The 16,443-nt window shown below is 36.9% G+C and overlaps 1 protein-coding gene across 4 annotated transcripts in view; it reads left to right on the top strand.

Moving 5' to 3' along the window:
- Positions 1-16,443, top strand: part of VCAN (versican) — a 107,004-nt gene that overhangs the window by 43,332 nt on the left and 47,229 nt on the right. For 2 of the 4 annotated variants that reach the window (XM_037801598.1, XM_037801597.1), the window contains one exon: positions 2,647-5,637. The exons of the other annotated variants lie outside the window; for them this stretch is intronic. In XM_037801598.1, the coding sequence (XP_037657526.1) occupies positions 2,647-5,637 (2,991 nt within the window). The remainder of the gene's footprint in view (positions 1-2,646; positions 5,638-16,443) is intronic. 4 annotated transcript variants of the gene reach the window in all.

The raw sequence follows: 16,443 nt of genomic DNA on the forward strand, positions 1-16,443 counted from the left end.
TGCAAAGAATTGGAAGGGAGCTTTTGTGGGGAACGAACCATGCTGATTTTTGTTGGCTTCCTCAGTAATGAAGTTGAAAGAAAACTGGTAGTTTTCCAAGATAAAAACTTCATGTGAATGCACCATCTGGAGTGACACTTTTAGAATAATCTAGAGTTATGTTTCCACCTCTGCAATTGTCATCATTAATATAATGGTATTCCTTTTAAAGATATGGCTTTGTGGATATTTGTGTTTTTTTAAGTTATTTCCTCCTCTTTGGACCGGCTGAAACAAATGGCACAGATGATCAGATTCACTGAGTTGTGATGGAAATCAGCCGTTAAGTTGATGAAAGCTACCCAAACCCAAAAGAAAATCTGAGGTTTCCCATTCCAAATGGTAGAATTAATTAACTTAATTATAAGCAGACTTTTTAATGCATCACTAAAATTATTCAAAACCCTTGTTTTTGGAGATACTGCCATCACTTCACTATGCTACAAGACTAAAAGAAGGCAACACCAAACTGCATAAGAATAACTGACAATGACATCCAGTTATTTATTTTTTAAAAGCTGAGTCCTAAGTTTCTAAAACACCGTGAGAATATTTTTTTTAATAGCATTGGAGAGAGTTGGTAGCAAGAACTTAGGTTGGAACTTTGGAAGACCTGATTCACAGACTCTCTGTCCCTAATGCAGTTGCACCTCCTTTTAAATTAATTTCATCAGCCATGGGGAATACACAGAGGAAAAAGTAAAATTGGCTTTCTTATATTATTAATAATATGATTAAATCTTCTATAAGTGTTTATGTTATGTTTCCACGGGAACTTCCTCTGTACATGTATATTATTATCTCCCCAAAGAAGGCAGTTAAAAGACAAACATGAAATTTGGCAGTTAAATGGGGGTACCAGTTAAGGAATTTCAGAGGATAGGAATTGAATTAAGAGAACAGTTAACCACACTTTGGGTCCTTAAGTTGTTCATGTCAATCAAAGTAGACCAAAGCTTCTTCCCGAAAATGAATGCAAAAAGCTTTCTCAGAAAAGAGAGAAAAAAGTTATTTTTCATCCATGTTTTTGAAGATCCGAAACCTTTTTCAGTTTACTTAGTTTGTTTTAATATAAAGCGACAAATAGTGACAAGCTTAAAGAATATTTAAATGTACTGATCACCATGATTTCATTATAAAAATGAGGAATCTGCTCTCTAAAATGGTCTGGAGGCATGGTCACAGTTAATAACAGATCATGCCAGACAAAAAATAAGGAACACATTACAGCCCTAGTCCAATTTACAACAAAATCACGTCATTTGATTTAAGTCTTGACAGAGCAGATGGAACTAAAAGGTAAAATTCTGTTTTCCTAGAACTCCACTTGGGGGATTATTAAAAGTAAGACAAGATATTACAGATATCCCGGATATAACAATTCTTATTAGGAAGACTGGCATTACCCATTACAACCACCTTTAAATCTTACAGGATGTAGCAACACAATCATAGGTTTCCTCAGAATAGTTCATCATCAGTTTAATGGCAGCAAGTTTTTGATTTTTGTAAATACTCATTTTTTGAAAAATAGAACCTTTATGTGCTAGGCTGCTGCTTTCCCCTGTGTTGAGAAGGAATCACACAACAGTGTCACCTTTATTCTCAATTTAAATTTATGTAAACAGATCAGGCCATTCTCTGCAAATCTGGATGCAATATAATGTAGCATTTTATGATGACATGTTACTTTATATTGCCTGAGCCCATTCTTTCTGATGCCCAGGGTTGTTTCCAGTGATTTGTAATTACAGGCCTAAAATATATCATGTGGGTACTTTACTTCCTATTCTATGTTTGTGTTTCATACTAAAGAAAGCCTGGAACCAAGTCCTTAAGAGTCCCAAACATAGTATGTAGAACACAGAAAAAAATGTAGAACTACAAGTGCCAAGCGACCTCTGCCAGAAGCATTTTCTAATTTATTAGAAATGAGGCCACACTACAGAGTTGAAAGGAAGATGAAGACAAAAGTCCGCACACCTGGAAACAAGTGAAGAGTGGTGTTAAAAGGTTTAATATCCTGTTTTTACGAAAGTCTCCACATTATGTACAATGTCCTGGTTTATATGCAGCTCTGTTACATTTGATGTGGCTATGTTGTTGTTGTTTTGCAATCTGGGACGCTCCCTTTCCCCGGAGACATTTTGCAGCTTGAAAAGGAGGGAGTGTGTGGAAAAAGCTAGAGGCAGGGTACCGAAACCTCCAGAATAGTAGTGCTAAGTTCTCCTAGTATGTCTCAAGTTGCAGCTGTGGTTTCTGATAAATAAACCTATCTGCTGTACCCAAACTCTGCATTTATATTTTTTGGACTTCTTCTTGTCTTAAAATTACATAATGTTTATTCTCCCTAACCAAGAACAGCCATTCATACCTGTGGGTGAAAGTAGGGGTAACCCTTACAATATAAAACAAAGGGCCAGCTTTTGACTGTTAAATGTCCAACTGTCTATCATTGAGTTAATTTAAACACAGTTTTTAGACTCCTCTCCATCACGAAATACTTTTGGGACATCCCCAAAATACTCAGCAGCAATTTACAAACACTGGACGTGCAACTTTCTGTTAGTACCTTGTCTAATCAACTCTCTGAAATTATTTTTCTAGCTAAACAGAATGTATCAGAGACTACAACCATCGAATTGAATATCCTCACAGGAACTGCAGCACCTAGTTTATCTAAGGAACCACAAATGTTACCTGATGGAACTACGCCAATAGTCTCCTTAATCACAGAATTACCAGTTTTGACAACAAAATTCCCTCCTGTGGCAAATATAGTCGATTTTGAACAGAAAGCCACAGTTCAACCTCAGGCTGCCACAAACAGATTAGCCACGGAATCACCCACACCTTCTGGCAGTAGCAAGAAGCCATGGGATGTGGACTACTTGCCTTCTGGTTTAGGACCGCTTGGGGAGCCAGGCATACCTGAAATTAAGGAAGAAGTGCCCCACAGTACAACTGTTGTCTCCTATCATGCTACTGATTCATGGGATGGTGTCTTAGAAGATACACAAACACCAGCATCAGTTACACAAAGTGAACAGATTGAAGTGGGTCCCTTGGTAACCTCTATGAAAATCTCAAAGCACACACCTTATAAGGAATTCACTGTAACCAGCACACCATATGTAGCCACAAGAATGACTGTGGAATCCAAAACTGAAAAGACAGTAAGCTCTATTTCTGAATCAGTGACCACAAGCCACTATAGATTCACCTCAGGAAAAGATGATAGTGAAGACAGAATACATACAGTTAGACCTGGTCAGAGCAGCTTGGTGTTTAGCCAAATACCTGAAGTCATTACAGTGTCAAAGACTGGAGAAGATACTACCCGCACCCAGCTAGAAGTTTCAGAATCAGTCTCGGCATCCACAATTGTTTCACCTGTAACCAAGCTTGACTATGATGGATTATCCGCGGAAAACTGGGAAGAGAAACAAACTAATGGTAGGATAACTGAGGATATTTTTGACCAGCATGTGTCCACCACACCTTTTCCACTACAGCTTCATACTGAATTAGAAATTATTCCTAGTTCTGGTGATGAAAGATTAACAGAGGGAGTATTTACAGTTATTTATCCCTCTCCACAAACAGAAGTAACACAAGGAAGAGAGAGAACAGAAACACTAAAGCCAGAGATGAGAACAGATACTTATACCAGAGATGAAATACAGGAAAAGATTACCAAAGACCCATTTATAGGAAGAACAGAGGAAGAAGCCTTCACTGGAATGAATGTCTCTGCAGCTTCCTCAGAGCAAATTCATCTTATAGAATCTTCTGGGGAAATGACCAAATCTTTTGATTCCCCAGCACTGACCACAACTGAGCTAAGCATGGAGTCAACAGAAGCAGGAGATGTGGAGGAAGACTTTACAGATAGTTATCAAGATACTACAAAGTATGATGAGGGTATCACACCAGTGCATTTGACCCACAGTGCTTTAAATATGGAGGTAGTCACGGTATCAAAATGGTCACGGGATAAAGATAATATAACATCAATGCCTTTAGTGTCCACAAAACATGAAGGCTCTCCAAAATTGTCTCCTGCCTTACTCACTACTGTAGAAGTGAATGGAAAGGATGAAGAAAGCCCTGGCTTCACTGAACATGGAAGAGATGAGTATACTCTCATCCTAGATAGTACTCAAAAGCCATTAGAGAAGTTTACTGAGTATTATTTAAGAGAACATGGGAAATTCACAGTGGGCTTTCAACCAACTGCATCAAATGGTATTGCAGAAAAGTCAACTTTGAGAGATTCTACAACTGAAGAAAGAATTCCATCAATCACAAGAACTGAAGGCCAAGTAGTTTATGCAACCACGGAAGGAAGTGCTTCAGGTGAAGGACCAGATGTGGACATCTCTAAGTCAGTGTCTACTGTCTCCCAATTTGCACACACTTCAGAAGTGGAAGGATTGGCATTTGTTAATTATAGTAGCACCCAGAAGCCTACTGCTTATGTAGAAACTTCCCATACTGTTCCTCTTTCTGTAATTCCCAAGAAAGAATGGGGAGTTTTGATACCTTCTGTTCCATCAGAAGGTGAAGTTCTAGGTGAGCCATCTCAAGACATACATATCATTGATCAGACTCACCTTGAAGCAGCCATTTCTACTGAAACCATAAGAACAACCACAGAAATTGCACAGGGAAGAACTCAGGAGGAATTCCCTTGGGAAGAACAGACTGCAGAGCAACCAGTTGCTGCTCCCAGTTCTACAGATGGCATGCCCATGGAAGCAACAACACCACTGGACGAGCAAGAAAGAAATGGGTCAGCATACCCATTCTCTGAAGAGAGCTTGGTAACAGGTTCTGAGAGAGTCTCAGTTTTAGACACAACTCCAGATGGAAAAATGGAGCACAGTATGTCTTATCCACCTGGTGCTGTAACTGAGCACAAAGTGAAAATGGATGAAATGGGGACACTACTACCAAGCATGGGGCCAAGAGTATCTTTACGTCCAGGGCCTGAAAAAGAATTTGAAATAGAAGGTAGTAGTCCATGGGAATTTGTGTCACCTCTGAGTCCCTTCAGCACACGTGATTCTCTGCTGAAAGAGGAAACCACTACTGAGAAAAGAGAGAAAACATCTGTAGATTATATTGATGTAGGCTCAGGATTCTTTGAAAAGCCCAAAGTCACAGAACTCCCAGAATTTTCAACAATTAAAGTCACAGTTCTAAGTGATATCACTACAGTCTTCAGCTCAGTGGACAAACTTCACACAACTTCAGCAACCAAGCTGTCTTCAGCATCCACTGAGAAACCACCTCTCATTGACAGGGAACCTGGTGAAGGAACAACAAGTGACATGGTGATCATTGGAGAATCAACATCTCGTGTTCCTCCTGCTATCCTCGATGATATTGTAGCTAAGGAAACGGAAACCGATATTGATAGAGAGTATTTCACAACTTCAAGTACTCCTACAACACAGCCAACAAGACCATCCACTGTGGAAGGCAAAGCGACCTTCGGACCTCAGACAGTTTCCACTCCAGAACCCCCAAAGGGGACAAAATTCCACCCTGACATAAATGTTTTTATTATTGAGGTCAGAGAGAACAAGACAGGTAAGTCTTTCTAGAGTTTCTAGACATAAATATCAAGACAATCAGCTTTTGGGAAAAAAATCAACATATCAAATGCTGCTATTAGAAGAGAACGAGTGTGAAAAATTCCGTATTTTTAGCTTCATTTATTTGTACAAGAATTGGAGGAATACGCTAAACAATTTGGAAGAATGTTAGATACAATTTATTTTAAAAGTCATAAAAGGCCTGCTTTGTCATCTAATATAACCAAATCATCATTGTTACATCACTTCAGAACATGCAGAACAAAGCGTTTTAATTCCAGTGTCTTTCCATGTGTTACTACTCAAGTGTAGCACTACACTGTGTTAACATTCCATGGTCTTTTAACTATTAACCTTCAGCACTTACAATGTGGACAGCTAAAATGGTACTGCATACCTGTAGGCTTGATAGTTTAAGATTTGCTTTCTCTTCTAGGATTTTGTAGGTTTATTATACCTCCTGTGGGGTGTGTTATAGATCCTCTAGTTTAACTGTTATTTTATTGCAAATTCAATGTATTCTTTAAACTGTTTTCCTTGGGTTGTTGAATGCAGCTTTAAGTATGTAGAACAAATACAATCTAGCCCAGTTCTAGTTAGTGCTATTATTTCATGATGTGAAATGTAATTTCAGAAGGTGGGATGTTGCAGCTTTACCTTTGCTTCCAAAAACCCAGGCTGTAATATTGTTTATTTTGATTTAATTGTTTTATCTCTAGGAATATTTGTGATTCACTCAAATAGTTTTAGCTCTCTGGCAGAATTCTTAAAATGTGTTTCTTTTTATTGCGTAATACTAGTAATTTTTATTACCAAACATGACTTATGCCTGCTCAAAGGTGAGACCACACCATCTTCTAAATTTGGCAAGTGGAGTTGAGAATACCTAGCAGCTACCATTTAATAGATCAATTCAGGTTTGTCTTTTGTTTTCTAGTTTAGAAGTTAAGTTCACTGGTTTTAGTAAGTTGCTGTATTCTAGTTTAATACGAAAATTATATGAACTAATGTTCTTTTTTTTTTCCATTGGCTCTGAAATGCTGGACTAGAAGAATGTCTTTTTATCAGGGTTCTCCCTTACTGTTGTGATATTCCTCTCAGGGTGTTATTTATATTAAGTGTGATGCTTTTCCTCATTAAATTGCTCAAAAGTGCATCTGTTGGAAACAAACAGGTAGCTCTGTTGTCAAGTCATCTGGCTACCAGTGCTGTAGGTGGAAACTTCATGCCTTCTATAGGCTTCTACTGACCAGAATTTTCTTGTGTAAAAGCTCTCTCTGGGCAGTGAATAGTAGAGAAGGTAACATATTCCCCCAGAGTATTAATGTTAATCACCACTTCTCAATACAATTTAAAGAAGCCTGGATTGGAACATTACTTTCCTAGTAATAGTGCTCTTTCTTGGAATTTATAACCTCTCTTCTACCTTCTTTTTCTGCCTCTTGGAATTGGAGTTGGAAGGTGAAAAGTTGACATGCAAGGGGCAATGAAGGAGTGGAAAAAGGGACAGAAATAATTATGAGAAAGAAAGAAGAAAAGAGAGGCAGAAAGAAAAGGACTACCGCATTTAACTTGAACATGTTTTCAAATACTTGAACAGGTGATCAGGCACAAGTTTTTCACAGTCTCTTGTTAGTGTCAGTACTAAATTGAAGCAAATAATATAAAAAATAGTAAAAATGCTCTGCATTTTACAACTCTTCTTATTGGGGAACCATGTGTTAAGGTAGGAGGATTAGATGACAAAATGGAAAAAAGTGAAACTCAATCTCCCTGGAAGAATTGGCAGTCATCTGAAAAAGAAAAGATCCAAGTTGTAAATGATTACCCAAGGTGGACCAAGGTGGAGTGTCTGAGCAACAAACCCTGCAAATTTATATGTGAGTCGTGGACTTAATTTTGCTGTGACTGTGAGACATTTAAGCATTTCCTCTTCTTTCTTCCACTTTAAAATATGGGGCCATGGTCTGCTTTCAAATTAATTTTTTTTCAACATCTATGAAAAATACATACCAAAACTGTTGAAAGGGAGAACTTGGTTACCTACATATGAGAGGATTCCAGTGTGTGAGTGTGGGTTGGAAGGAGGGGTGAGGGATACCTATCTATCTATCTATCTATCTATCTGACATAGCATCTATCTTTTTGTGTGCTCCTATATATGCCATTTTCCTTAAGCCTGAAAGTGGTGTTTATTGTCTTCAGAAAACAATGAGCTTTACTCAGATCCAACTGCTTATTTATACTAGTTTTAGTTCTCTCATATGATAAATTTAATTTTCAAGCATTTTGAACTTTGGCAAGGGAAAACCCTAAAGCAGATGTTACATTAATGAGTTCTAAGGCAGGTGTACAAGTTAATAAGGAAAAATGCATATTTGTCTGGAAAATCCATATTTTTATGTATCAACACACATTTTTCCAGAATGGAAAATCCTTGGTACATGTATGAACTTGTATAAATCTATTCACAAGCAAAAATCGACCACTACATGTACTGTATATCCAAGTAAGCAAAAATGCCACCCATGCTACACTAAACCAAGGCATTCATAACTTTTTTGCTGTACTCAGCAAGTCACATAAATCTTGATTTTTTTACTACTATGAAACAAAACATGCTACTCAGGACACGTTTATGTTATAGTTGCTCAAACGGATCTTAATAGCAAGTTAGGGTGCTGTTGCTGGAGGGCAACTATAGTTAATAGTTTAAAAAAATCTGAAGGAACGTTTCAGCTCATAAAACTTTTATGAGCTGAAAAATGCTATGGGGTGTGTTTAACAGTGGTTCAGGGGATACTGAAAACATGACTTGTCTATTTCAGGAGTAATTTGCACACCTGCATTTTGAAAAATTATTGAAAGGCTTTCTTTGTGAACATGCACGAACGTTACAGGGCTTAAAAGTATAGGAAGAGTTTCCTCATTTCTGGACTCTTTTTTTTTTTTTGTAGCACTCCTCTGAATCACGTGAAATGTCACAAGCTAGTGTAACAGAACCGTGAATGTTTTTTAAAACTGCTGTACTGATATCTTTAAATCAAAGAAGAATTTGGAAATGTATAGATATTAAATATAAACATTGTTATACAAATGCTCATAGCTGTAACCTTAAAATAGGTAGTTTATTATGTAGGTACATGTATAAACATTAACTCATTTAATCTTCATAGCAACCTTTGTGGTGGGTGCTATTAATATATACATTTTACAAATGAGGAAACCGAGGCACATGAAGATGAACTTACCCAAGACCACATGGCTACAAGTAGAAAAGCTAGTCAAGCCTAAGCGTTCAGCTCCTGGGTCCAAGTCCAACTATTACACCCTGCTACCTCCCACTGGAGATTCTAAGAATGGGATCTCTTATTTTGATTGCTGGTCAATATTAAGTATTTCTTATGACATATAATGTTCAACTGTTTTCATTGTTTTATACTCCCATCCCTTAAGTAAATAGGAAGCATAGTAATGACTACGCCTATTTTACAGATGAGAATACTAATTCTCAAGGATGTTAAGTTTAGTAGCACTCCTGATGTCATGCCAAAGCCAAGATTTGAATCATAGTGTTCCCATGGTGTTCTTGACCTGGCTGTGAAAAGTTTTTGGGTTAATCCCCAAAGTTATTCCAATGAGATGAGTGAGACCTGTGTCCACTCTTGACTCCATTCCATATGTATCCTCCTTCTCCAATAATAATAATAATAAAAAGAATAAAATTAAAAATAAGGGCTAACAACCAAAAAAACGCATGCACTTGAGATTAGGTAAGGCAAGAACTGACTCTTATCAGGAAACCACAGCTTATCTTCTCTCTTCTCCTATTCTCTCTTCTCTCTTGCACTTCCTTTGCAAATTCTGTTAGTATAAGGAACAGTGTTTATTGAGTATGATAATTTTTGTGTGTGTGAGTTTGTACAGGCTAGTGGAAGGTATGTATGTGACTTCTAGGTTGAATGACTATTACTACCCCACAAGCAGCCAGGTTGATTTGCTTGGTCATTAGATACTGAGCAGTAATCTGTCAGTTCAAACAAAATAATTAGATCAATTGAAAATATACCTAGGCAGGATGATTTACTCCCTTCCTTAAAATCATCTATGCATTTACACTTAACACATAGTTTGGAAGTATACATTGTTCAACAAATGTTGTAAGAATGGTCTACCATTTATATCTGTCTGTTTTCCAAAATAGATAATGAAGTCGTTGTTGAAGGGGTTGGAATATTATTCATCTTTGTTTCCCTAACACCTAGCTCAATGCCTGATACATAGTAGGCAATCCATATATGTCTGTGAAATAAGTGAGTGGGTGAGTGGATGATTTATTTGTAGAAATATGAATAGTTGCCTACAAATTTACATGGGCCTGCTTGATGTCATTTGTCTTGTTAGGTATTGTCTTTTGTTGGTTTGATAATTTATACCTACCCAAATCTAAGTGTAAGGCAGGTACAAAGCCAATATTAAACTAAAATGACTTAAAGTTTAAGATATTGATAAATTGCCATTGTAATGATATTAAAGATAATGACAGTTCAAGAGAGATTATTTTGACTTGTAAATTAGAGTGAATTTTGGTCAGAAAAATCATGTTTGAATATTTTGCTCGGTTTCCTTACTGAGAATTATTGCACCTTATTGCTTATATCATTCAGAAATAACCCCCATCTAATTAATCCCTTTTACATTTTGATTTGTTCATCCTAGAAATAAGTGTACACAGAACTAAAGATTTATTTTCTGGATATTGTGGCTTTAAGAAGAGGGTAAAGAATAAGAACATTGGTTCTGGAAACAGGAAATATCTTGGCAAATATCAGTATTTATATGATTTATTGCACAGTCATTTATGAAAGGTGATGTTGACATGAGATAGTCTCATATTATTTTAAAATTTTAAATCATGTGTTATTGTCATAGAATCTTACAGAGTTTTTCAGTTGTTAAAACAATTATTTTCAGATTTTTTTATTACAAGATAAGATTTCTTTCTTTGAACAAAAAATCCTTTTCAGGGCATCCATATTTTGAACAGACAAAAGAGTAGATGTTTTGGTTAATATTTGAAGAGGGGGATGAGGAGCTCCACTTGCTTAGGACCTCTCTGTCACCTCCTGTGTTGGTTTCTAAAATAACGTCACCTCAGAACACAGCTGGAAAGAGAATAATATCATCCAGGTAATTCAAAATAAAACAAAAACAATTCATCATTCCCAAATGAATTGAATGTTTTAAGTGTTTTAAAATTTGGTCTGATATCAGTATCTTTCTCTCACTAAAGGAACAGACATTTATTAACAGTTTACCTTGGAATAGCTCTATGCAGGGTACTACATAAAGCAAGTTAAGCAGTTGTTTCAATCTTGTAGATGCCCACAGTGTAACATATCAAGGTAACACACTGTTAGATTTCAGAATATCAGATGTATGTGCAGAGCTAGATCATCATCACTCTCACACTTATGGCTCAATACTTTCAAACCACTTTTTACTTACGGTAGCTCTTTTAAACCTCAGAGACAACTTGGGAAACTGTCACAGTTGGGAGAAGCACACTAAGTTGAACACTCTTAGCATTCTTGGAGCATTTTTGCAGTAACCTGATTCTCTCCCCTGATGAGTTCAGAGAAAAGTGGACCTCTAATAGCTCAGGGTCTGCCCTGCCCATCAATTCCTGAAAAACTGTAGACTTTGGAAAAACTGGTTTCTCATTGGCATTCTATTGGTTTGTTGAGAATAGATAGCTTAGATTTGGTTTCCAGCTAAAAGGAGGGACTATGTATGCTACTCAGATACCTGCCATGGCAAGAGACCAGCATACAGAAATCTACAGCCCTGGTTCTGGGCGGATTCTTTTCTGCAGAATCTTGGAGCTCATCCCAGAAAAAGGGTTGGATTGGTGCCTGCACACATGGGTGGTTCCCTTTGCTGTGCTCCAACTCTGGAAGTCTTCCAGGGAAGCATATTTTTCTACAGGGAATTAGGATGGTTACCTCCATCCCTCATTGGCAGCCCAAAGTCTAGAAAAAGATTGAGTTCCTCTTCCATTAGTCAAATAATGAAAGGAGAAAAGAGTGTCTACCCTCCCTTCACTTCTATAGTATGAAGAAAAGAACTGAGCTTAATATCTTTAAATTATTAGTGAGCTCATTACTGCACTGAAGACCAAAAAGTCCCCTTTGGTTAAAAAGTCCTTCTAAGTGAAATATTTGGAATGTGTAACACATACGTGCAACACACACACACACACACACACACACATATGTTTTAAACTTTCAATTTTTTGTGTTCATTTTATTAACCCGCTAACCTCAAGGAAAAATTTAAGATATTTAAGTTTTCTTCAGAAATGGAGATTTGATGATAAAAGAGGAATTCCTTAAATAGTTAAAAGGAACTTCATTCTTTTCTTCTTAAAATGAGCCAATGCCTACTCTTTCTGAAAATGGCCCTTGAAATTGCAATCTGCCATTATCAAAGCTATTACTGAGGTAGAGGCATTAACAAAGACGAATATCACTTTATTATTGGCAATTACCTTGAGAGACTTCTACACACTTTCTCACAGCATAGTGCAGCCAATCAAGAATTGTGTTCAGGTAAAGCTACAGCAATCCTAGTCCTTTGACGGATCTGGAGGGGAATACAAAGGAACATAAGCCATAGGTCCTGGTCTTACAGATTTTAAATGCATTTTGTGGAGCTGATATTAAGACATAGTTGCCACACAAAAACATATAATTACATACTAGATAATGTGGTACTGACTGTGAGTAACAGATGAAGTCAGCAAAAGAAGGAATCAGTGAAGCAGGAATGTTAGGGAATATTTCATGAGCTAGTCCTTGTTGGAGGGGTAGATTAAAAGCAAACTATTGCTTACCATCCTAAGCTCACCAGTGGGGCTCAGGATCCCCGAGTATATAACCAGCTATTTTTCTAACTAGGGCTGGGATCGGAGAGGGCATGGTCAGCTTCAGAGGCCAAATGCCCTTGTAGGATTCAGCCAGAACCACTACAGGCTCGTGGAAACCAGAGATACTCAGCCAACTCCCACAGGAGGTAGTGTTCTCAACACTTTTCTGTGCTTCGGTCATCCATACTTTGTGACAAAGTTAGCACCTCTATAGGTAAAGTATGTTTAACTTTTCAAAATATATTCCCATGAAGCATCACGGTTCAGAATTACAAACTTATAAAGTTAAATGGCATAAAAGTATTTTTAAAGAGTGGCTGCACTTTTAAAAGGTGATTTAAAGGTTTTTGACATCTTAATTCAAGTGAAAATGGAATCAGTAGGATTACAGGAGCAGGTGTTAGAAATTAGGGAATCTGGAGTCCATCCTTTCCTCTGCTGATCTGCAATGTGGGCCTAGGAATTTCTTAATTTCGCTGTCAGAATTTTTTATCAGTAAAACGAATGTAATGGCTATTATATAGAAAGAACAGTATTTCTAAACTTTGACTCATATTCTTTTCTCCAAATCACAGAGTTATAAAACTAGGAAGATTTTCACACACACACACACACATACATATACACATACAACATAGACACCCACATATACACATACATGTATACATATATATTATCGTTTATTTATCAAACAGTAAAATGATTTCCATGTACCAGGTACTACACTAGACCTGGATTTTTAAAGTATATTTCCATCTGTGATATTCTGAATGAACATGGGTATCCTATCCCATAAGATAGGGTAGACAATGTGGTAGAGAGAAACTTTGGGAATAGGCCTAGGTTCGTTGTCAACATTGTTACTTATAAGCCATCTGGTCTTGGATATATTCTTTTTCTCTACAAGCCTCAGTTGTTACAACATTATAAAGATATAATGATGCTACAAACTCACCAGGTTGCTTGAAGAAGCAGAGGGGGATATCCTCAGGTGCTTACCATGTGCCATTTACTATAGTAGGTGGCACTTCACATATTTAATACCCCTTGAGTGTCTGTAAAGCACCTTGCATGGTGCCTGGCCCATGAAAACTGCTTAGTACAGATGGGTCCCCTCTCTGCTTTAGGAATGATTTCATTCTGAACTTCTAAATGCAGGAAAATTTGGATTGTTTTGTATTAAATAGGCAAAAGTTGAATTATCTTAAAATTCATGATGAATTATGCTACAGGGAGCCAAAACAATTACCTGATTTGCTTGACTGCAAGAGCTTGTTAAAATTTTAATCCTCTAAGGGTTGTGTTTACCCAGGGTGATGCCATTTTGGGTGCAAATCAGAAGCAGCTGCAGCCCTTATTTTACATGTAAATATAGCATTGCTTCAATTGGACCTATGTGTGAGATTCTTAGCTTTCTGCTCTGTGTTTTCCATGTTTGAGCAGTGGGCTTATGATTTTGATAGTTCCCAATTTAATTTTTCCAAAGAAAAGATCTTTTTATAAATTCTTTATAAATTTCCCCAAGCACTGTGCCTAGCCTCCTCTTGCATATTCATAGAATGCATGAGCATTCTGAGCTGTCTTTTTGTTGTTGTCAAGGAAACCCCCCAGTTCTCTACACAGGGATTACATTCTTCTTTCTTAATAGCTCTTAGATCATTCATTTGTGCAATGAATAAAAAATGTATTCATGGGTCCAGACAGTGTTTAGAGCTTTTCTGGGGGCGAGGAAGGCGTGTAGCTTAGGGGAGAGGAATGGATAGTGAGAGGAGCAATAGATGTAAAAGAAAAGGGAATAGAAATGCTCTCTGAGGTTTCATTTTAACAGGGTAGAGCTGTGAAATTTTGTATTTTTAAGAAGGAGTTGTCTACTTTTTTGTCAGTTTAGAAAATTTGTAACATTAAACCTTAGGGAGACCAGTTTGCAATATACAAATGGAAGAAGTGGTTATTAAGTGGCTTCATTGATAGAACCACTCCTAGTTTGGAGCCCTGGATGAAGATGGAGGGGGAGAGAAGATGCACTTTCATGAAACTGCAGTATATTTTTGTATTTGTATCAAAATTCTTTGAATTTTTAAGCACATAATTAAAGCAACAGAAAATGTAAAAATTTTTGTCCCAGGGCATCATGTGGACAACTAGGAACATAGTTTATTGAATTAGACAATGGTGATCCTTATAGAGATAGTGCCCAGTATTTAGGTTTTTTGAGTGTGAATGAGAAGGAAATGGAAAAACATCTCTTGACAAAAAGAAGGATGTATTATTCTTAGAAGAGTGATTTGGCTCTTTGGAGGAGAATAAATTATGGTGATCCTCTAAATATTTGCTAGAATTAATGGACTAATGCATTAAATGCTTCTTCAAAAATAATTTGAAGTCTAAATAAGAAATTTCAAACTGAAAACAAAGAATCTCTGTGGTGGGAGAAAAAGTGTAATTGTATTTCAGCATCCATGTCTATGAAAATCACTTTGAAGTATTTGTGTTACTGCGAATACTCAAACTTTCTTGCACACGTGTATAATCAGTACCCAGTACTTTGACTGGGTTCTAATGATTTCGTCTTTCTGGTTGGTTTGTAGCCCAGTATTCCTGGAACATCACAAGAGACATTTTAATTGAGTTGGCCCACATGCTGCATGTAGTAGATTTTTAAAGGTTTTGGTTTTTCTGAGTTGACAAAAAGAAAAGGAAAGGGCATCTACTAATGTATGTTTCAGGTATAAAGGAATATAGTGTACTTATAGTTTTAACAATATCAAAATTTTTATGAAGGAGATTTTGCTCCCTTATAAAGGAGTTCGGCTTATATGGGCACTGCTTTAAAAAGGAGCCCATCTTACTATCTGCAAATAAAACATTCCTTGTCAATCTCTTCACCTTCACCCCCAGGAAATGTTTTAGGATATTCAGTTTTGTCAGGAAAACAACTTAAAATAATTAGGAAGCAAGAAAGAATATAAGAAATACTAATTTCTTGCATTAGTAAAAGGGAAACTAGAGGCTAATATGAAATAAGTTAACATAAGAAGAAGCATCTTTAGCAGGGCGAGTCTCAGGCATGTTCTCAGAGGAACTCTGGGCATTTGTTGCCTCACTGAGCAACCATCCAGCTCCCTGAGTGACTAAGACCAGGCGACTGTATCTAAACACTGTCTTAACACTCAAAGGAACAGCATTATTAGAGACTTATCTGAAGTTGGGAAAAGAGATGAGTCCCCATGACATGTCTGCCTCTTAAAAGTTAGATTGTCAGAAATGTTTATATTGTTTACACACATATCTTCCCCTTTCTGAGTATAAAATTCATGAGTTGAGAGAGGTTTTGCCCTTTGCTTGGAGAAGGCGGCCAGGGTAACACAACATGCCTGAGCGGTGCACCAGCTGAACCTCGGCTAGCAGAGCTAACAGGGAAATATGGGTCCCAGAACCCAAGATTGCCCTCCTGATGTTTAGCATACTATCTCTTTCATCTCTGGGCAGCTTGAGTATTGATATAAAATATCACCTGTTTTTCAACCATTAAAATAATTAAGGATGCAAAAACATGTGACAAGATTTGGAGTGGGTGTTTGTATCTTGACCACTGAAAAGAATATTCTTTTAACATACTGAATACATGTTATTGAAGAGTTGACACCCTTTTTAGTTTCTCAGATGTTGAATTGAAATTCTCATTAAGTGGTTTTCTTTGCTTCAGGGAGTGCAAGTTATCATTTTATTTTAATTAGGAACATTTTTAAGGTGAGCAAAATGGAAGTGTTTGTTTCTGTCTGGTTATCGTATCTATATATATGTGTCAAAAAAGTTATACATCTTGAAGAACCTCAAGCTTTCTCTATTTAAATTCAATAAATATTTTTCAAG

Source organism: Choloepus didactylus, chromosome 13 (assembly GCF_015220235.1).
Source record: "Choloepus didactylus isolate mChoDid1 chromosome 13, mChoDid1.pri, whole genome shotgun sequence".
Classification (NCBI taxonomy): domain Eukaryota; kingdom Metazoa; phylum Chordata; class Mammalia; order Pilosa; family Megalonychidae; genus Choloepus; species Choloepus didactylus.